Consider the following 23249-nt stretch of genomic DNA (forward strand, 5'->3'; position numbering starts at 1 on the left):
AGGGAAACTGGGCGCGTCCTTTTCTGGTCCCTGTGGCCATCCACCTTTGCGTTGCTGAGATATACCTCTGTGGACAGGCATGATTCTCCTTCATTACAGCAGCTGTTTAATACTCCATTGTATGATGGCACCACCAAGAACAAACACAAATGGAGCTACAGTGGGTTTCCTGGGACAGAGCTTATTCTTGAGGGTGTTTTGGTCTTTGATAGACAACAAAGGCATAGCAACGTACAGGACATACATCTTAACTCTCCCCAAAGGAGTGGGTGAATTTACTCTCTCACTGGCCATTTTCTCGTACCCTCACCACGGGGCCATTAGATTCTCTGGCTTTCCCTCCCTGATGGGGATAAAATAGTATGCCAGTGTTTTCATTTCAAATTATATATTCCATTATAGTGAACGTTTTAGCGTTGATTTGCCTGGGGAGTTTCTTCTTCATTGACTTGCTTATTTATTTTCATTTTAAAAGGCTATTACTACCCATTTTCTATTTTGCTAAAAATTTTTTGTTGATTTATAAATATCTTCTTTTAGGGTGTGGTTTGTCTCCTTGATTTACAGCATCTTCTGTAGAATCAAATGCTAATTTTAATACGGGATATTAAAGCAATATCTTCCTCTATGTTTTATTTTTCTTCCTAAAGCCCCTTACGTCAGTATACTACAATGTTCCATCCTGTGTTACTGGCCTTTAAAAGTTTGATAGTTTTTCCTCATTTACAGATCTCTAGTCTAACAGGAACTTATTCTGTTTATGGCATAAGAAAGGGGATGTATTTTACTTTCACCGTATGGAAAACCGATTTTTTTTTTCTGGGTCTATTTATTGAATCGACATTCCTCGTGAGTTTCAGAACCACTCCTATCATATTTCAGGCCTTCATAAAACTTCTCCCTCCCTGGGCCCTGCTGCCTTCCTTCCATAATCTCATTTGTTCCGTGCCAAAGACCACAGTGTTTTAGTAGCTGATACAGGGTGGAGTAAGGCCTCCTGCCTCCTGCTTATCGGTGTCCGTCAGAACGGCCAGTGTTGTTAAACATGACTTGTTCTATTTAACAGTCTTCTTTGCTTTCCTAGCATCTGGGCTGCTGTGTGTTTCTGAACTGTTCCAGCATCGTTCGTCCACACTGAGTCCTCATGAGCTCCAGTAACGCGCCGCCTTCCTCGTCCTCCTCAGGTCTCTCCATCGCCTTGCATCCCTCTGGTGCCCCTTTCAGCACCATGTGCCTTTTGTTTCTTTTTCCTGCACTAACTGCACAAGTTAGCTCATCTAATCTAATAGTCACACACACACACACACACACACACACACACACACACACACAAAATAACCCAATAAAAAAGATGAGCCTTCTAACATTTTATCATTGAACACTGAGCTCATTTGAAAATTTTTGGTGGAATGAACTAAATTCTTAAACCTTTTTTTTTTTAAAGTTATAAGTGTATTGTATTTCTCTTAGCTTTTATCTAAATCTAGTATGATTATGGCTGTGATTGGGGTTGCGTTATTTTGTGTACTCAAGGTTGTATGAGAGAGCTGGCACGTGGTAGGGGCTTGTCTAGTGACTGAAGCTGGTTCTACGACATCTAAGTACTTTTTTCTGTGAATGGTTAATGATAGCACTTCTTAAAGGACATTCGGATATGCTAACTATAATTCAGTCTCATGTGGATTAAATGCCACTGTCTCCTCCACGCTGACATCAACTTACACCCTACCAACTCTACTAAGAGGTTTCATATAATCAGCAACCTGGGCTGATCTCTTCTGGCTTAAGGAATATCTGCACTTAGGCAAGTCTGTGTTAGTCTCTTGAATGTGAGCAAGGGACCATGAATGGTGATTAAACCAAATCCTGTCTTATAAGGGGTGTGCAGAAAAGCACAACGGAGTTCGGGCGGGCCCTTCCGGCACTTTTAGCATTTTAGCACATAGCAGTCAAATAGGCAACAAGAGACAAGTAAACCAAGGATCAGGCCCCACAATGGAATGTTTATTTTCATAGCTAACTTTATGCTCTTATTCTTAAAGAGGCCCCTCAAATTCATGTAAATTTAAATTTCATCCCTGGGTGGTAGTAGCCCCCACCTTTGGAGACAGTGGCAGGTGGATCCCTGGGAGTTTGAGGCTAGCCTGGTCTACAGAGCTAGTTCCAGGATAGCCAGGACTTCACAAAGAAGTCCTGTCTCAAAAAAAAAAAAAAAATCCCTATCAAAGTAATTAACTTTCATAACTTTGGTTCCTTTCCATTTTGTTTTATGCTTTATTATCTGTCACTTAACAAAAGATAAATTCTTGTTCAACACCATATGCCGTTAGACATTTTGTAAAACAGCAGGGTCCCAGTGAGTAGATTGATTTATCGAGTTGATTTATCCAATCAACCCCTGTGGTTGGACATTCCCCCGTATCTATACTGATCTGATCATTTGTGCTCCCTGGTAAGAACACCTTTGTGCCTAAATGTGCAGAGTTGAAATTATTAACAGAAACTGCATATTTGGGGAATTTTGAATATATATTTACAAAGAGCCTGTCCAGAAGAAGTATGAGAATATCTTTTTAATTTTTCTCGGTGCTCCTGATTTTATTATAAATCCGTTTGTTAATTTTGTAGACGTTAAAAATGCTCTTCCTGTTTTCCATTTAATAATTTTCATGAGTTGAAAACACATTTTCCCTTCATGAATGACTACAAAAGCTCGTCATGTATTCAAGACATTGGCCTGTGCCCCTGGTGATGCATATAGTGATTTGTGGCTTGCACAATCTTAAGGCGCATTTGGAGGAGCTGGGAAACTTCACTCCTTGGGAATTGCTGCATCGCTCGCCTGAGGAGAATGCCCCCTACGATGGATGTGTTGTCATTCCAGGAGGCAAGCGCGTAGAGAGGAACACAACCACTGTAAGGGAGAATTGAATTCGTTTAAAGTAAATACATTTGAGCGTCTGCGAGGTACTTCACACTGTATTGTGTATTAGCATCTGGTGAGAGAAACTGCCTTGTATACAAGCAACTGTAGTGCAGAAGTGAGGGCCATGCCTGCAACTTCAATAAAACACAATATAAGCATGTTTCTGAAGAAAGCTAATTCCTCAACCCACAAGGAAGTTCAGTGGGGGTGTGGCCAGGGGGACTGTAAGTGGCTGTCTTGAGTGTCAGTTTCCTTAGGGTAAAGAGTGCCTGGGAGATTAGTAAATCGTGTATCTAGTTGTGTCTGGGTGGGTATTTTCAGAGAGGATTGGTGAATGTGGGAAGCCCTATTCTGTATGTAGGCTAGTTGGAATAAAAGAGGAAGAAAGAGAAAGCCTGTGGTCACACATGCTCTCTGCTTCTTGACTGTCATGATGTAAGCTGCTTGGCTCTGGCAGGCTTCCCTTGCTACAATGAACTGCAACCTCAGAAATCATGAGCCAAATTAGAATTTCCTCATGTTAAGTTCTTTTTCTCAGGTATTTATCACCAGAGCAACAAGTCTGATGAACATAGAGAAGGAAGCTTATTCAAATGAAGTGTATATGGTGGGGGATAGGGAGAGTGTGTGTGTGTGTGTGTGTGTGTGTGTGTGTGTGTGTGTGTGTGTGTGTGTATGTGTGTGTGTGTGCAGCATTGGCAAAGTATGGACAAGAAAGCCAATTAAGTTGGTGGCTCATTGGATTGACTGTGCATGACAGTATGTCAAGCATCCTCATAGCTCCTGGGAAGGCAGGATGACTTCAGTCACATTGTGAATATCCTCAGATACTTTATTACAATATATAATCTACCCCACATTCTGGAACCCCACAGTATATAATCTACCCCACCTTCGGAAGACAGTAAAGATACATCTATAATGGCACAGAAATGACCTGCCAGGTGTATTTTGTTTTATTGTAACTAAGATTCTTAGATAAAATCCACAATGAGTTAGTTTGCAAAGCCATCGAGGTGGGAGCAATCTTAATTTTTTAGATTTTTTTAAAGGACTCCCAATGTTCTGAGGTTCATTACAGAACCCTGGTGTGACTTTCTGAGGCCCCTAGTTCCCATTAGCCTCCCAGCCCACCCGTTAGTGTAGAATTTCCTTCTATATGCCTGCATTCCCATCAGTTGGGCTAAAGATGGAATCTTCTTCTCTAACTACCCTCAGTATGCTTCACCTTGATCTGCAAGCCACCTGGTCATTCGAAAGATGTAAAGCCAGCTCAGGTCACTTGATGACCAGAGAAGGGATGGGCAAGACTGAGTGTAGAATTTCAGAAGCAGCAACTTCAAAGGCTAGGGTCCACAGGGGCCGCAGAATGGAGCTGTATTTGTAGTTTAACTAGTTGCTGTAACTTCAAGGGAAGCTGCTTGGATCTCATGAGCATCTATTAATATTTCCATACCATGAAATGGGGCCACAGTAACGCCTGAACAAGGATGTTGTCTGGTAGGATGGAATCCTTATAATTTGACAAGGATGATGTCTGATGGGGTGGAATCCCTGCCTCAATTCCGACAGGCAGCAGATATCCCATAATTCAACTGCTCTCTTCTTTATGCAAAGTGAGGTTATGGCCCAAAGGCATCTCCGTGAATGTGGAGCAGCTAGCACTGACCGACTGAAGCCATGTGGGTTGAGTTTATCACTGTGCCAATAAAATGCCGTCATATATTAAGATAATTCCTTCTGAGTTTAAGAATCACTTCATACCTTTCTGGAATCAAGTGTGAGAACACCACTCCCCTCTGTTTGCAAAGGCAGTGTTCCCGTGCTCTCTGGACTGTCACGTTCTCTAAATGGACATGTGTACCCAGCTGGCAGCTGCACCAGCCAGACCTGAGGTAACTGGAGTTTAGGCCCAATTTGTTTCCACTCCAGAGTCTTTAAATTCTATTTCAAGCATACACACATACAGACTGCAGATGTGGAGATGAAAACCAGGCCCTTTGGGGTGGCAAGGCTATGTTATTGACCTGCTGCAAGGTGGTTCCAGAGAGGCCTCACCTGGGAATTGTTGCAGGCCCAGCCTTCAGAAATGGTTGTAGCCTTTTCTTATGGTTTAAGCTAACCAACCCGTGGGACAGTCACCATAATTCTCATTTGTAGCAAAACATTTCACAATCTGTGATCAGACAGGCTTGAGAGATTTTTCTCTCTGCACTCAAAGGAACTTGTGACCTCATAGGTGCCTAGGAGAACTCTTTCCATGAGGAGCTGGCATGGGACAGGCAGTGAGGAGTAGCAGGACTGCTCATGCCTGGCACACGAAGATGACTCGAGACAAGTTTACATTAATTTACAAGTGAGATGCCATGAGGCTAAGTACATCATCTAGAAAAAGAGTCTAGAGCTCAGATGGTCCCTGGCCCAAAGTCCCCTTTAGATGACTAATAGACGTGTGTTCATTCACTCAGTATGTATTTATGAAGAACTTGCTATAGAGGTTGGAGGTGGCTTAGCTGTTGAATGTGTCCCAGAGGCAGAGACAGGGAATGCCCAGAGCCACCTGGCTACCAACACTAATTACACTAGTGCACTGTGGGTTTGATTATGAGTCCCTGTCTCAGTGAATAATATAGAACAGAAATCAAGGATGACTGCCCTTATCAGCCTTGGGCTTCCATATGCATATAAACACACACACACACACACACACACACACACACACACACCTACGTATACACACACATGCACATACCACCCACATGAAAAGCGGGAAAAGAAAAGACAAATAATAAGCACTTAGATAATTATGAAGAACGATGACCAAAAACAAAACAAGAATAACAATAACAACAACAACAACAACAAAACCCTTCCTGCTGTTGGGGCTGGTGTGAGGGGTCAGTGGTTAAGAGAGCTTGCTGCTTTTTCAGAGGACCCAAGTTTGGTTCCCATCACCCATATGGCTGTTTATGGCCACTGGTATCTCCATTTCCAGATAATCTGCCACCACCTTCTTTAGACCTCTATGGGCTCCTGCATGCACACTGTGCACATAAACCCATCCATGCCCACATGTGTATACCTAAGAATATAAAATTAATAACTATTTTATAAAATCTCTGTTCTCTTGAGTCTTCCTCTAGCTAAAGGGCCAAGAGTAAACACCTTTCCAGAACCAAGTGTGAGAACACCACTCCTCTCTGTTTGCAAAGACATCAATCCTATCCTCTCTGGACTGTCGCGTTCTGTAACTGGCCATGTGTGTACCCAGCTGGTAGCCACACCAGCTGAGGTCAAGAATTAAGATAGGAATTTGTAGCACCTGGAGAGAGAAGTTAAGGAACAGAAAGAAAATGAGGATGGGATACAAAATAATATGCAAAAATGGGTGTTGAAGGTCTAGATGAGGTGTCTAGGGACCCTCACTGACAAGATGAGGGTCTAGTTGACACCTAGCTGATGGCATGGAAGGATAGACACTTTGATGGGAAGCACATTCTGCCGGATTTTCTTCATTTTATATTCTCAATGTTTTTCTTGCTTTTTAAGTTTTTTTTTTTTTTTTTTACCTTTATGTGCATCGGTGTTTTGCGTGTACATATGCCTATATGAGAATGTCAGATCTCGGAGTTACAGGAAGTTGTCAGCTGCCGCATGGTTGCTGGGATTTGAACCCTGGTCCTCTGGAAGAGCAGTCAGTGCCTTTAACCTCTGAGCCAATCTCTCCAGCCCCCATGCTGGATTTTCTTAAGTGCTGTTCTATTGTCCTTTGGCTCCCGGTTGATATGGAGAAAGATAACATCTTTCTGATGCCTGGGTTTTCCTCTCTGGCTTCTCCCCAGATCTCGGAACCTTCAGCCTGTTATCTTCCATGTATCAATGAAGAGCTTGAGTACGTTAGGCATTTCATGTATCCTTTCACTCTGCAGTCTCAGGGAGGGAAAAGACAATCATTATACACACACACACACACACACACACACACACACACACACACACACACATATATACATATATATATGCATAACAGTCTTTACTTTTCCTGTTCTTTTTACATAACCTTTTTTTCTAAAAAGGTAGATGCCGATAAAAATCTCACATGCAGCTGGGCATAGTAGTGGCGCACGCCTGTAATCCCAACATCTGCAGAGACAGAGGCACATGGATCTCTGTGAATTCAAGGCCAGCCTGGTCTACAAAGTGAGTCCAGGACAGCCAAGGCTACACAGAGAATCCCTGTCTAGAAAAAAGTGGCCATTCATCTTTCTAAGGAAGGGCCCCGGTCCCTACAGGACAGCAGCATGCCCCTAGTGTTGTCCTATAAGCCCGACCAGCCAGAAGCCAATCTTCAGCTAAGTTCCTCTGTCTTGCAAAATGAACACAGTGAGGAGTTCCTTCGCTGCATGGTGAGGGAGGGGAAAGATAGATGACACATCTTCCCCATGGTGGACAGTGAAGTTGAGTCAAGCCTCATCTTTCAAGCTCTGTACACCCATCTTCTAAAGGAGGCTGGCACTCACGGGTCTCTGGGCCTACTCACTTCATAATGAGTTCTTCCCTTGGCGTTGTCAGTGTTAGCTTTCTCTCTTCTGTACCTTTTCTTCTTCCTTCTTTTTTTTTTTCCTTCTGTTAATCTTTGTGTGCTTTTTCTTACTTTTTTTTTTTTTTTTTACCATTTCAGTGGAGTTTCTAGCGGGCATGTTTGTTGTGTGAGATGCCATATTTAACTGAAAGCCACCTGTTCCCTTTTCAGTCTCTTCCCACTATCACCCAGGCGGTGGCAGTCTACTCCTCAATAGCCTCTCACAAATACACAGCCACTAGGATCAAGATGACATCTCGACAGCTTTGATTTAGTGTTTCAGTTACCCGTGTCCAAATAGCAGATGAAGGCAAATGTGTTTGTTTCTTTTCTGTTGATAGGATAAAATATCCCCACCCAAAACAAAAAACAAAACTAGGAGAGAAAGGGTTTATTTTGTCTTACAGTTCCAGGGGTTGGAGTCCAGCATGGTGAGAGAAAACATGGCAGCAGACAAGGAAGGTGGTCTAGCAAGAGTATGACACGGGGGCGATCACATTCCATCCACACAAAACAAAGATGGGAGAAGCAAATGGGGCCAGGCTATAAAACCTCGGATCCTGCCCCTAATGATGCACTTCTTCCAGCAAGGCCCCCCTTCCTAAAGGTTTCATGACTTAACCAAATAAGTGCCACCAGCTGGGCAGCAAGCGTCAAACATATGAGCCCTGTGTGGACACTTGATATTCAGACCACAGTAGCAGGAATGGTAGCTTGAGACTACAACCTACTGTCATTTACTGGTTTAGGACTCTGCAATTGTAGCAGTGCTTGGTGAGGACATGTCCTTTCTGTCACTTGGCTGGGGAGTCCACAACCAAGATGGTCATCCAGTGTCCCCAGCTGCACAAGGGTGCATTGCCGGAGCAGTCAGACAGGGTTCCCGTCCTAATATGGAAGGTTTTTTCAACGTGCGCCCTCGCTCTGATTAATGACACAGGGACCTTTATATTTACTAAAAGCTTCAGGCAGTGTAGCTGGACAGATAGCTATTCTAACCTGACAATTCTGCCTGGCCTACTTCCCAGCTCCGTGGCCCATTACTGGTCATCTAAGTCTCAGCCTGGCACTTCCTGCTTCATTCCTCTCTCGGTGGCAATTGCCACCACTGGTTCCCACCTGAGAGTCTCTCACTGGGATTAAAAGCCCTCCTTTAACTCTCCTGCCCTATTATAGGCTGCTCAGCTCTTTAGTTGACCAATCAGAAGGTGATGGAGAAAAATGCTTACAAAACATTAAGACAGGAGACACTTCCTAAAAAATGACCGCCAAAGTCCAGCCTGAGTTAGATCTGCACACGCATAGAGATCAGCATTTGAGTATGCATGGATAATCTTTTACACGGTGCACAAAAGCATCCCTCCAACACCTGTTCTTCCACACGAGACCTCTTTCTGGCCTTGGGTTGAAGTCCTCAAGTTTGGGTTCTGTGAGGGGACATCCTCAAACCTTTTGCATCAGAAAGACAAACCCAGTCAGGTCTTCATCTTGCACCACGTTGGCTAATGGGCCAGGACAAGACATAGGATATGCCCTCTTGGAACTGTGACATTCAGTGTCTGTCTGTGTGGTTACCAACTTGTCCCATTTTTATGTGGTATTTCCAGGTGCCAGGCTCTTGGTCTGGGGGTGGGGGGCTGTTAATATGATATAAACATTCAATAGCTGTACTGAAACCACAGACACTACCATTTCTACTTCAAGTGTTTCTGAATAGACTGCTAAGTCAAGCTCTGGGTCTTACGCATTGCTATTATGATTAGGCCCCAGTTAATGAAATGCATGCTAAAAAGAACTCTGCAGGGTCAGACTCCTAAATATACCTTCTTTTGCTATAGGTGACAAGGTTAGCTCTTTGTCCTGTTGATTCTAAAAGAGCAGGGAAATGGCCTGTTTCACACCTGCCCGCCTGGACCCCAAGGAAGAAAGCTAGGTGCTTACATGATGTGCCTTCTGTGGAGGCGCCCAGTGAGCATCCCCCATGACTTGCTTCTCAAGTTTGTCCTGAACATCTATAACTGCGGTCCGACAGAAGTGGCTTAGCTTATGCTCCGCAGCCCACGGCGCTTGATCCATCAGTTGATAACCGTGTATCCCTTTGCACACAGGTGTCCTCTACCTCCAGTATGGAGATGAAACCAAACAGCTGCGGATGCCGAATGAAATCACAAGCGCGGACACCATCCGCGCCCTCTTCGTAAGTGCCTTTCCTCAGCAGCTCACCATGAAAATGCTGGAGTCGCCCAGTGTTGCCATCTACATCAAAGACGAGAGCAGAAATGTCTATTACGAGCTAAATGATGTGAGGTAAGTAGTTTCCTGGAGTGTGTTTGTCGCCACCTATTTTGTTTTGAGGGCTGTTGGCCACCATCTTGGATGTCTAGCACTTGTGCTCAGCCCGAATTCCTCCTTATCCTGGTAGAGAAAGCCCAGTCATCACGTTTGGCAGGACTGCTGCACCCAGGTGGGAATCCACCCTCTAGTTAAATACAAAGATAAGAACAGACTTCTTAGGACAGCCTTTGAACGTGTTACTAGCTCTGCCTGTATCATAGATGAAAAGGACACACATGATCCAGTACTGCATTCCATCTCAAAGTCAAGGAACGTAAAGCCCAGAGAAGTGCCAAGAGCTAAGGACAGACTTAAGACTGAATATGTCAAAATCCCTCATACAGCACCCTCTCTCCCATGACAGAACCTGTCGGTGTTTCAGGTCACTATCCTACTGGGTGTCCACCTACACCTCACACGGTCGCAGTGAAATAGTAGACTCGGTGGCCACAGGAGCAGCCTCACTCATGTGCCATTCCTAAAAGAGCCATCCTTTACTCAAGGATGCCTCTTGCCACCTAGGCTTTCTCCAGGAAGCCTGGTTGGATACGTTCACGGGAATGCTAGCAGCAAGCAGACACAAGCCATGCCGTTAACTGCAGTGGTGTTGTCTATAGAACAAAGGGGCCCTTCTGATCTGTCCCAGCTAAATAACCAGGCAAGAAGAATTTCAATCCATACAAACAAGCAGTTGCTAGTATAACCCCTAAATATTTCAGAAGTCAAACGTTTATATAATGTCTAATATAGCCCTTTAATCTTATGGGACCAAGAACTCGGGTGTATCAAAGGTAAGGGTTTTAATTCAAGAGCACACAGCCAGTTAAAAGCCACACACACATGCACACCAATACGCCAATCCTGGTTGTTTATACGCTCAGCCCAAATCAGGAGGGGCAGGACTCAGGCTTTCTGGTCCCTACGCTGGGGATAGCCGGTTCCCCTGTTTTGTCATTATGGAAGTAATGAGTAGCACTTTGTAAAATTATGCCTGCAGAACACTAATGCAAGCTGATCCATATCTAACAGTGAACCCTGGATGACGTACCAAGACGTGCCAGGGTGTATGAGTAATTTAGGGCTTTCAGAATTTGACACCTGCCCCAAGCTATAAAGGTGCTGCATCTGTTGTGCAACTTCCTGCTTTTGGAAAACAGGTTTAAATATTTATGATAACTGAAAAGTCATACTTATTTTTTTTAGATAAATTATTTATCAAGCTGTCATTTTTTTAAAAAAAATTACAGAACAGGAACTTAAACCTGAGATAATCACATCCTGTTTGAAACATGCTTTTTAAAAAATTATTTATACAGTATTCTGCTTGCATGTGTGCCAGCACACCAGTAGAGGGCAACAGATCTCATTATAGATGGTTGTGAGCCACTATATGGTTGCTGGGAATTGAACTCAGCACCTCTAGAAGAGCAGCCAGTCCTCTTAACCTCTGAGCCATCTCTCCAGCCCTGAAACATATACTTCTAATAATATAAAGCCATGTGGTATTTTTACATGGACAGACCACTTCAAGGCAATCAACTTGTGTTTCTGCATTTACGGGTGGAGGCATTGAGGAGCATCAATAGTGGTTAAGTGTGAAAGTAAAGAAAACCACTTACAGGCCATCAGGGGGCAACTGGAAGCAACTGGGGTTCACTCACTTTCAGCCTATATAAACCACATACTGCCCTGATGTACAGTTTTCCAGAGCCTTTCCAGGCTCCTTGGGCCTGGTTTTGCATTCTTTGGTCATGGTCTTCCTCTAGGGAAGTCCAGCTGATAAAACAACTATATAAGCAATGCTTATTGAAAGAGATGCTTTTAAACACTGATGATTTGAGGGTATTGCTCAAGAAAAAAGCATTTGCCTGCCAGGATTAAGGCCTGGGTTTTAGTCTATAGCACCCCATACAGACACACACACACACACACACACACACACACACACACACACACACACACACACCCTAATAATTCTCAAATATATTTCTGTGTCATTTGTTATTTTATTGCAATAATGGTAACTTCTTGGCCCTTAGCCTACCATTTTGTCTTCTTAGTTTGCTTTTCAATTTCTTTAATTTAAATGTGAAAAATGAGCCTAAAAGTGTCCAAGATATAACGTTTACCCAAAATGATCCTATACATGCTCCCCAGAGTACCATTTGATTTTTAGCTTTTATACATAAGATGTTTCAATTATATTTAAGTTTAGTGGGAGAAATTTTTCTTACCATAAATATTATGTGATAAATTTAAAAAAAAGAATTATCAGGTAGGTGTTAACTAAAGACGATGGCTTTGCTCTTCTGAAGTCATGAGCTTCCTTTTTTTTTTTTTTTTTTTTTTTTAATCTTTCTGTGTTCTAGATGTCAGATCTATTTGCTAGCCATTTGACTGGCTTCATATTTTTCCCTTAGGGAGGCACCAGAAAGAGTTCAGGTCAGGATGCAGGATGGTAAATGTCACCACCAATGCAGTGTGGCCTTTTACTGTGGCCTCACCTCAGGATGAACATGTTTCTAAGTTAATCACAAGCCAAGCTAGTCTATTTTAAATACGTTTACAGCCACAGTAAGCCTTCCTCATGGCGAGTGAGAGTCCCCGCTTTGTCACATGTCAACACGTGATGTCTGCTAGCCAGAGGCTGGGTTCCTTTCCTGAGCCACTGCCTACATCCTGCTGGCTCTCTCCCTGCCTCATCTGTATCTGTTCCCCCTTGGTAAAAGGGCTGCTTGCTCCCCGAAGCTGACTTCTAATGAGCTACTTGAAATATGAAGCAGCCACGCAAGCCAGGACTCGTTGGTGCTTCAAAGCAATGACTGGCGGATAGTTAGAACCAAGGCTTGTCCAAAGAACCTTCCACTTCACTTTAAAGCGCAAACATAACCCAAGGATCCCAGTGGGTGTGTCGGCCCACTCGGTGCAAGTACACCTACAAGAAAGCAATTGTCTGTCTGCCCCCACCCCCACCCCCACCCTCAGATCCAGCCAGCACTGGATGGAACCCCGGTGTAGAAGGGCTGGGGGGGGGGGGGTGCTGCAGGTGACCTGTGTGTACAGAGCAGCCTAAGGCGAGAGAAGGGTTGCCTAGACAGGCCACTCTCGTGTGAATTGAAAGTAGGCTTGAGCAGGATGTGGGACCCCTGCCCTCTTCTGCAGTCTGATTTCTTGCCCCTAACAATTGGGATTAAGAGCAGAGAAGACTCTCTGTGCTTCAATTTGTATGGAGAAAAGTATTTTTAAAAATGCACTGTGGGAGGTGAAGAACGCATTGTTAAATACACTGGGTTTGATCTCTTTGATTTTTTTTTCCCCTACGTTCTGTACACATTTTGTTTCCCTTGCTGAGCATGTTTGAAAGGGGAAAAAAATCATTTTTTATGTGTACATTCATTAGATAAGGAGGAAACCAGGTGTTTAGGCAAAGTAAACAATTAAATACTTAAATATTAACCAAGTCTCTTGAAGGCATTGTAAGTGCTGGAGTTCTGCTGCTTTTGAATGTTAGCTTTCCACACTGTGCAGCTTGAAAGCGGCTTCTTGTTACCTGATAGTTATGGGTGGCCGTAAATACTGCAGGAATAACTTGTTCCTTAGGAACAAGAAGAGGGAAGAAAAGCCAGCGTCATTTTTCTTCTTCTTTTCCTTATTTATCTTTGCCCGTGGTATGATGAAAGGGCTTTTTGTCTAGTTCGTGGTAGACTATCGCCAGCGTGTCTGCCTGTGTTCTTTTGCCTGATGGTTAAGGACAGGGAGAGGAAATGGCCAGAGTCAGGCTCCTTTCGTCTGCCATAGTGATGGATGTTTTTGATTCCAGGAATATCCAAGACAGATCCCTTCTCAAAGTGTACAACAAGGACCCTTCACATGCATTTAACCACGTGGCGAAAGCCGTGAACGGAGACCTGAGGGTGAGTACTGCTGCTCCAGTTCTGCCTGTCCTCCCAGCTCCCCCCATCCCTTCCCACACCCGGCTACCACGGTTCCCCGGTTCATGCTGCCCGTCTCGTCTGGTGACTCGTTGTTTGCTTATTGGTAAAACAGTAAGATGCCTGGTCGTTTGGAGCAAAGGGATCAGAACGGGGCGGGCTCTGCCTTCATTCTCTAAGCATGGATCTTAACTTTTATTTTCATTCCTTTTACTTGCTTGTTTTAGTGGTCCTTAGGATGGAGTGCAGGGTCCCCCAAAGGCTAGCAAGTGTGCTTTCACTGGGCTGTTCTGTATCCACAACCCTAAGCACAGGGTTGAAATAAACCATCACTCCCCAACAATCAAAGATATCTTGAAAGCCTTCCATATGGGTATGCTTGTTCTGCAGTGTATTAGCTCTCCTAGAAAATCTGTCACAATATTTCCTCCTCAGTAAAAACAAGACAAACCAAAAAAAAAAAAAAGTGCATGAGCTGAATGGAAAAGCAATTCTTGTTCTGAGGGGAACTAATATCCTTATCTGGTTGCTCTCTTGCTAATTCGGGGGCCACTTGCTCTTAGTAAATATTACCAATTCTTCTCTGAACCATGTCGAGGGCAGATTGCAAATACCTACATGATTGGGAAGCTGAGCTCTCTAGATTTAGGTCCTTTCAGGAGATTACCCAAATATTTATAATGAGTAGGGATGTTTGGGAAAAAAAAATACAGGCAAACTATGAGTCTGAAGATGGCATTAGTGCAAGTCTGCTGCAAAGGGATGTGTCTAGCTAAAATAAAGGTGAGGAACAAAAAATTTAATTTTTCAAAGTACATCCCTTCCCCAACATGCACAAATGTGTATACAAACATACCTACAAGACACTGGAGTTCAACTTAGAAAATATTCTTTATCATCAATGAAATCTAGGCACCATTTCCTATTGGACTTTGAGGGAGTGAGTTGCTCGCTGCTTCCCTGCTTTGTGCATGAGTTTCTTCTTGCTGCTGTAACAAGTGATGTCAAACTTAGTGTACTAAAGCAACACATATTCACAGCCATATATGTCAGAGTCTGGAGAGGGCATGAGTCTTAGAGGTCTAAGTAAGGCTGACCAGTCTAGCTGAATTCTTTTTTAAAGATGTGTGTGTGTGTGTGTGTGTGTGTGTGTGTGTGTGTGTGTGTGTGTGTGTATGTGACACACACGCACGCATGTCCTATTTTCGGGAAGTCACTCATATTGATTTGTAACCCTATCTTCAATCCCAGGAATATGATATCCCTCTGGCCCTGCTTCCATTGGCAAATCTCCAGTCTTCTATTGTCCACTTTTAAAGACACTTGAAATTAATGTGAGCCTATCTAACAGTCTGCCAAAATCCTATTTTCATGTAAGCTGGACAGCAGCCTTAATGCCCCGTTCCTTGTAACCTAAATCACATGTGTGGGGCATTGGGGTGCAGACCCTATAGAGGACCACAGCCCTACCTTCCATGTGGGGTATGCGACTTTAAAACCAAGAAAGGGGTCAGAAGATTCCACTGAGGGCTCTGGAAGGATTTCCACAAAAGTCTGAATTGTAATGTGAGTGAAAGTACAGTAGGACCAGCACCCACCATTTTGGAGGGAAAGGCCCACTATGTCCTCCAGCTGCCCCCCTCCCCCCAAACAATGTAAAAATTAGTGTATGCTTAGAACCAAAAAAGCTGCAGCGCTACCTCAGAAAAATCTAGACTTTTGGGATTTGTTCTTAGGCGGCTACACTTTAAATGCAAGCCAGAGCCATATGACGACCATGGGCCATGCTGTTAACGGAGCTTAGGTGGACATAATGAGACCCTCCCTTATTCAAGCCTGCTGTGCTCTTTCTGAGGCACATACATACGTCTTTGGCACTTGAATATCTTTATTTTTGCTGTGCCAGCCTCCCTTCCCCCTCACAGTTCTGACATTCTCAAGAGTTGTTTCTGTTACACAGTGCCCTTCCCTAGACAGGCACCGCACCGTCGTTTCTGGGAGCCCTGTGTCTGCCTGAGGAGGACACCTGTTTTAACTCTTAAGCAGATGTGGTGCCTACACAGGACCTGTGGTGGGGACCAGGAACATGAAATGTTAACCATATGCCTAGCCCCCTATTAATATGCGGAAGCTTTGCTCAGGAATCCAGCAAAGACCTTCAGCTTTTGCTTGTGGATAAAACATAAGTGACTCCTTCCTGGCTTGGTCACAACCTACCTCAGATACCGTGTGTGTGTGTGTGTGTGTGTGTGAGAGAGAGAGAGAGAGAGAGAGAGAGAGAGAGAGAGAGAGAGAGAGAGAGAGAGAGAAAGGGGGGGGAGGCGGTTGTCATTCCCTCAGATGAGCGACAAGTGTTCACAATGTAGTTAGCAGAAATGGCCTTGTATTTTAGCAAAGATTACTCGGGAATGAGAGATTCAAAAGGCTCTTTCAGAAACATCTTGTCTGAGGTTTATAACTTAGACCATATTCCCAGATTCTTTAAAGATGCGGACACTTTTCAGAGCCTTGTCTTTGGGCTCTGGGAGTTGGTTGATCTTTCTTCTCTCCTGATGACTATGGCTGCTGTGCTGAGAAAGGGCTGGAGGTTTGGCTCCGCACTGCCTGTAGTCCAGCTGTGAGACTTCACTGCGTGTGGTGAAGAGCAGAAAGAAAGAGAGCGAGCAAGTGTCAGTTGTTATCATAGACTAAACGAAGCCGCGTGGTAGGCCAAGGCACGCTGCATCCTCCGGGGTGTTGGCAGTGTGACTGTGGCCATGGGAGAATCTCGTGATAACCGTTCACATGCGTTATCCCAGCAGCTCCCCTGATGTCACCAGACTGCACTCACCAGCCCCCAGACACAGCCTGGGCCAGCCCTGCAGGCTGCCCACTGCTCACCAACAAGCTCGAAGATGAAAAAGGCCTGGATTGCAAGAAACGGAGGCGCTGTAGCAGCGATGCCTGGATTCTGCAGTGACCTCTGAGATTTTCCTTAAACAAGGGCTTTAATACCTTGCCTTTGAGTCAGAAGAAATGTAAGGCTGTGGGTCTGCAGTTTACAGGCAGTCCTCCCAGGGCGGTTTTATGATAGGCTGGTGTTGCCCAGGAAGCAAGTCAGACCAAAGCATTAACTCTGAGGTTATGGGCCTCTGAGTGTGCATGGAATTTATGTTGGTGGGGAAGCAGGCATCTAGTTTTTCACTTACCATCTAGCTGAGCACTGCTGAGGCCTCTCGGTCTAACGAGGCTTGTTCTTCTTGGCTAGAACCATACATACCTAACTGGACTCCCGGGCCCGCTGATTCTTTCCACATGGGTGGAAAGCGCCCCGATCTAATTTAGTCACGTGGCTTTTGTTCCTTACAGCAGGTAGGTTTGGGGCACTGGCCCCACCATATGGAGTAGGCCCTTCTGAATAAATTATGTGTGCTTTTTCACAAATTAGGTAGACCTCAAAGGCCATCCGTTCTGTTTTGTGCGTCTCTGAGAAGATCCCTAGCTTCCTGCTCACTAAACCTAGTGGGTGGCTGTCTTATCATGTGGGGCCCCTCTAGTTCTTGTGTGCATTGATATTATTTTCCACGAGTCTCTGCTGTCATGGGGCAACGCTCTCAGCCTACTGTAGCTCTTACTCATGTGTCTTTAATTTTTTTACTCGAAGGCAGCCGACTGCTAGATTTGCATTGAGGACGCACTCCCCAGAATTAACCCTGCATCTTAAATTAGCTACCAATACCTAAGCCGGTTGCCGCTTCCCAGTTGTTTTCCATTTGAGCTTTCTGTTTGATGCTGAGGAATGGTCTCCTTAGAAACCAATGGCTTCCATTCCACACCATGGCTGACCTCTTTGCCTGCATTCAAACCTAGCTTGCCTTATTCGGTAGTCCTTTCCATTACTCTCCAGTGGCCTTCATGTGTTCGGACGAGCTTTATGCTCTCTAAGCTTCTTAGGTTTTTGTTTGTGTTTTTGGATTGTCTCTTCTCTTAGTTTGACCTTGAATTTGTGATCTTTATCTTGTCGCTGTTTTAACTGCTCAAACACGGTAATCCCAGTGAATGAGCCTTGAACTGTATTCCCAGATCCACTCTCTGAAATTCCAAGCCCAGGTGTGTAACCTCTCAGCCGTTATTGTCACGTTGATTTTCTTGCAGTATTTCTGGTATATAATAACGGGAGAAAAACCTTCTTGATTCTCCCTCCTTGAAGTGGGGAGTGCCAGCGTTTGTGCACACTGCACATTCAGGAAAGGGAGCAGGAAAGACTTGGAAACATTGAGGTTGTGGCTGGAGAGATAAGTCAGTGGTTTGGAGCAAGTTCTGCTCTCACAGAGGACCCCAGTTCAGTTCCCAGCACACATGACTGGTAGATTACAACCCTGTGTAACTCCGCAGTCAAGGGATCAGACGCCTGCTTCTGGCTTTGTGGTTCTTCTCCCTGAGAACTGTCTTTCTAAACATTCAGCCACGCACCAGCCCTTCCCCATGTCGCTCACAGACAACCCTTTGGCCATCGCCTGTATTAATATTCCTGTAAGTGCCAGTTTGTGGGTTTTTATTAGGCACTTTCAAGTACTATTTCATTTCATCTTCAAGACAAAACGTTGAGTTGGACATTAGTGTGAGTCCACATAGACATGGCTGGTGAATGCGCGTTTGCATCATGCAATTGTCCAGCTAGAGGAAGCGGTTGCTATTGCATGCAGGGGGCTGGCTTCCCAGTCAAGGTGCAGCACTCACTTCTGTTGCCTTAACTGCAGTGCTCACCAGTGCACAGCTTCTCAGCTCTCCCCATGCCAATTGCTTACTCTTCCTGGTGTCTGGAGTGCCCAGTGTCTCCATATATGTCTGCCTGCTACCCTTTGAGTGTGCTCCCCAAAGGCTCAGATGTTAGAAATGTGGCCAGAAATGTCACAGTAGTGAGAGGTGAATTATTAGGGGTCTAGTGAAGTGACTGGGTCCTGAAGGAGCCAATGCAAAAAAAAAAAAAAAAAAAGTGTTAACTGTATCAGTTATAGTAGCCGTGGTTATCATAAAGTGAGGCCACTCACATGCTTAGCATCTTCCTCACGTGGCCATTTTCTTTTCTTGTTTTTTTGCCATGCTGCTGAATAGACATGCCTTCATCATTCACCTGCACCATGCTGTCTGGGTGTCCTCGCCAACAGAATGGGGGGGGGGGGTCAACAACACTCCTCAAAATCCAACCCTCAACACAAGATGGACCAAGTGTTCTCCTTTAACATATTGTGGATTTTAAGGCTGTGCTGTGGGGCTGTGAGCAGATCCAGAAGAAAAGGACCAACTGTAAAAGCCATCTTTAAAGCTCTTTGGAAAGTTTTAACATGTGTTAGGAATCAGAAGAAGATATTAAGGGATAACTGGCCACTATATGGGTTAGAATAACAGGTTGGTGGTTTAGAAAAACAAAACACACTAAAGTGTTTACATGTTAAGTGACATGGTGAATCGAGTTTTCTTTAAAAACACTCCAGCAATGCAATTAAAAAAAAAAGAAAGAAAGAAAGAAAGAAAGAAAGAAAAGAAAAGAAAAGCAGTAGAAGGAAGCAACATTGAAAAACATAAAATGGTAATAGGGGTTTCTTACATTCTTTTCTGCCTTTTTTTGTTTTAAAGTCTCCATAGTAAAATGTCTAAAAAGTAATTAGAATTAAAAACTACCTCTAGAGCCTAAATGACAGGCTGCTTGCTGCACAAGCTTTGGAATGCTGTCTGAGCCTGTCTTCTCTTTGAGGAGCAAGCGCCCGCATGCTTGTCTTGTCCCAACACTTTAGGTCCCAGTCACCGTATCCCGAAGACAGTATGTCTTTTAAAGGCACAGACCATAATATGTTCGCCTCTGTATCTCCCTGAAAGCCGTGGTGGCATCTGGCAGGGTGGCAAGTGTGGAGGGCAGTCATAAGCCAGGACAAAGAGTACTACAATACTTACATGTGCTGTGATGTTCATTTTCTGTCCTTAGTGAGGACCTGCTGTAAAAATATCCCCACTCTCACTCCCAAGAATAGTTCCCTTCTCCCAGTTTATTTTTATCATATGGACACTTGGAGTCTTGTACATGATCATTTTCCTTCTTTGTGTTGCTCCTCTAAAGCTTAGAATTAAATTTGTGGCCCACCCACGGCAAGAGTGCAGGCACTTGTAGGCTGTAGTTTGTGTGCTGGCTTTGTTCCTGGCTTCTCTCTTTAATTTCACTGTTTTTCTTCTTCCTCTTGTCATATATTCCACTTGGCTCTCTTTTCCTTACAGGATTATAATAATTCATGTGAGTGGTATTAGTTTCTTTGCAGTATCTGTCCAGACATAGATAGTATTTTTGGGGGGGGGAGGCGGGCGATTGTTCCTGATGCCAAACAATAGATCTTCCTGTATCTGTGGAGCAAGCAAATGGGAAAGTACTTTAGATTTTTTTTTTAAAGATTTATTTATTTATTGCATATGGGTGCTTTATCTGCAGAAGAGGGCATTGGATCACATTATAGATAGTTGTGAACCACCATGTGGTTGCTGGGAATTGAACTCAGGACCTCTGGAAGAGCAGGTGGCGCTCTTAACCACTGAGCCATCTCTCCAGCCCAAGTACTTTAGATTTTAACAAAGTTGAAAGTCAACCACTCTGCAAAATAGGTGTGCTGACTCCAGCTTCTTTCAGGTGGTACAACTGAGGCCAAAGAAGCCTGTCTTCCACTCATACAGCCTGCACATACTGGGGACCAGCCCTGTACCTACTCTTTTCATCGTCGGTGCAGTCAGTCCCAGCTACCCTTCCTTGATATTTACACACAAGTTTTACAAGTTAGAAAATGTTGTTCCAAGTAAAGGTGTCACGACATACACATTATTTCTTATTTATTTCTTGTACTGCGTGCTTGGTTTCTTAGCACGGTTGCGTATCCACCCCATGGCGCCATCTTCTTTTACTTTGTCCCATCCTGTTCTCTGAAGATGACACGAAAGATAACCATAGAGACAAAGAAACAAAAAAAGGGAGCGGGGAGAGAGTTCTACAAGGACAACAAGGAGGAGATGGCCCAGGTGCATAATTCTTGTGTCTCTTGTGCTCTGGTTGAGATGAAAATGTTGGGTTTTGGGAGGAGTCAAATAAGGCTGTAGGACTGGAAGAGAAGGGGATACCACGGGGTTGGTAGCATCAGAAGATTCTACCCCCTACTTTGTTCATTTGTTCGTGGTCTCTGCCCGAGAGCCATCAGGCCCCTCTGCCTGTTTAGTAGCAGTGGTTATGAGAAACTAATGCCCACGATTCACTAACCCTGTGCCTAGCACCATGTTTGAAGTATTTTGATTGTATTCACTCTTACTTGATTTTCCTATGATACCTTCAGAAAGAGAAGTGGGACGGGGGGTGGGGGCAGAGTTGGCGGGGGGGGGGGGGGAGCCACTGAGCAGAGTTAGTCGGCCCATTTCCTACCACACAGTTAGTGGGAGGTGGAGCTGGATGCAGAACTCAAGAGCTGGCTTCTTGATCACTTCTGTGGGACACCGCCATCTTTTTCCTCTCCATCCTCAGCGTCCATGGCTCATATTCACATCTAATGCCTTACCGTTTCCTGCAGACCAATCACGGGAGCAACTGTCTTCCTGAAACCCTTCCTTCCCCTTCCCTTCTCTCCATCACTTCCATGACTACCCCTCCACCCCTTATTCTCCTAACGTGCTCTTCTCTCTTGCCCACGCTGTACTTACCAATGCGCTCTTCTGAACCCTGCCTTCCTCAAAGACCAGGTCCCCCCATTCTATTCATCTTCCGGCTCCCTGTGGCTCTCTCAGTATCCCATTCTGCATAGCGTCTCACTAAATGCAGTCACGGACAATATTACTTGGGTCAGCATGTTCCTGTCAGACTTTTAGGTAATGCATTATCTACTAAGGTCAATACAGTGGCCTGTAACTGAGTCTGTCCGTGGTTTGCAGCCCTTTCCCGGTGAGAAACAGAGACGCCTCCTTGTCTCCCTGTGTTCTCCTTTCCATCACTGTAATATGGCAGTGGCTATTTTCCCTGGAGGTTAAGATGAGAGTAACGGTGAGGAGGGAAGTCTGGCTTTCTCAGACGCAGTAAGTGATGGTGAGAAATGCACTTCTGTCAGCCTCTCTCTATCCCCCACCCTCTCGAAAGAGTGAGTCCGCGGAGTTGTGCTCACCTGTGGTAGAAAAGTAAGCCAGCTCTCTGGTAAACAATAATGTGATAAGATTAATATCTAAATAAGATAGAACATGTTGCTGTCTGCGTAATTCCTGAGGACAAATTTTGCCTTTAGATGGAGCAGGTTATTGCCGTTTCAAAAATCTTCGAACTTATAACCTAAGAATTACGGCTTTACAACAGTGAGCGTCGCCTCAGTTATAGAATGTCACAGATCTCCCCCCTTGCCTGTGGAGCTGGCTCTATCCACCAATCACGCTTTCTCCAGCTCCCGAACCTGTAACAGTAAAGCAAGATAGATGTTGTAAACTCCAGACCTGGCCGGCCAGGACATCGGAATAGCCAAGGATGAACGTTGAAATCAACATCTGTTGTTTCTCTCATCGGCTCCAGGCTGTGCAAAGTGTTCCCTTCACCCTCGTTGCAAGTGTCTGTGATCACTGAGGGACTCGATAATGTTCAATGAGCTCAAAGGTGCCTCTTTTACCTGTACCTCCTCACAGCTGATGAGGAATGGCTTCTGCCGTGACTAACCAGCCAGCAGATTTTAATGCATAGCCTGTCTGGCACGTCTTCCCTCTGTGCTCCAAGTCTTCCGTGTTTTTTTTTTTTTCAGAAGCAGGAGAGTAACATGCACATCAGATAGGCAGCTTTCAACTGATGCAAATCTCATCTTTCCTGCTGTGTAGCTGTGGCCGCTTGCTTTTCCTTACACGTTTTTCTGTCATTGAGAGGTTATGACAACATGAGCCATATTGTATTTATAAACATCACGTGTTTCCTTGATCTGGCTGCAGTTTCTGCCAGACAGCACACAGGGAAGAAACATTGCTCGTTGGCTCAGCATTGGTTTTCGTTGTGCTGATTTCCGGAACAGGAGAGCTGCATTCCTGCTCAGCTTTAACTTTCATAGAGAAGTAATACCTCTGAATGGCCGTGAAATAGTTTTAACAAGGGTGGCTATTGCTCCTTTCAACCACATGTTTTGACTAAAAGCTTCCTTCTATGAGGAAGCAAAGCCTAGCATTTAGTCACCATGAAGACAGAGCCGGAAGCGTTCGACAGATGGGTGGTTCTGAGGTCTCTGCGAGTCTAGAAAGTTTCTTCTAGAGAAGAACAGACAGCAGAGGATGAAAGGTAAGATCTGCCTTTAACACAGAGTGCAGCCCTGCAAAGATTCCTCTTCTGGGCTCCGGCCCAGTTGCATCCTTCCCTCCTTGCCTGATGTTTCACTCCAGGGAGGAACTGGAGTTGGAGGGTTTGTATGAACTTCTGGTGTGCTGCTTTGGAAGCAATCTCATTGTTACTGAAATT

The 23249-nt window shown here is 44.6% G+C and overlaps 1 protein-coding gene across 24 annotated transcripts in view; it reads left to right on the top strand.

Annotated features, from left to right (window-relative positions):
* Positions 1–23249, top strand: part of KIAA1217 — a 797280-nt gene that overhangs the window by 693336 nt on the left and 80695 nt on the right. For 23 of the 24 annotated variants that reach the window (XM_084782818.1, XM_084782806.1, XM_084782795.1 and 20 more), the window contains 2 exons: positions 9617–9815; positions 13663–13756. In XM_084782818.1, the coding sequence (XP_084638944.1) occupies positions 9617–9815; positions 13663–13756 (293 nt within the window). Of the gene's footprint in view, positions 1–9616; positions 9816–13662; positions 13757–22730; positions 23073–23249 lie in introns of those variants that run through there. The other variant, XM_084782800.1, reaches the window with a different exon arrangement.

The sequence above is a fragment of the Acomys minous genome (assembly GCF_964271855.1).
Source record: "Acomys minous genome assembly, chromosome: 5".
Classification (NCBI taxonomy): Eukaryota; Metazoa; Chordata; class Mammalia; order Rodentia; family Muridae; genus Acomys; species Acomys minous.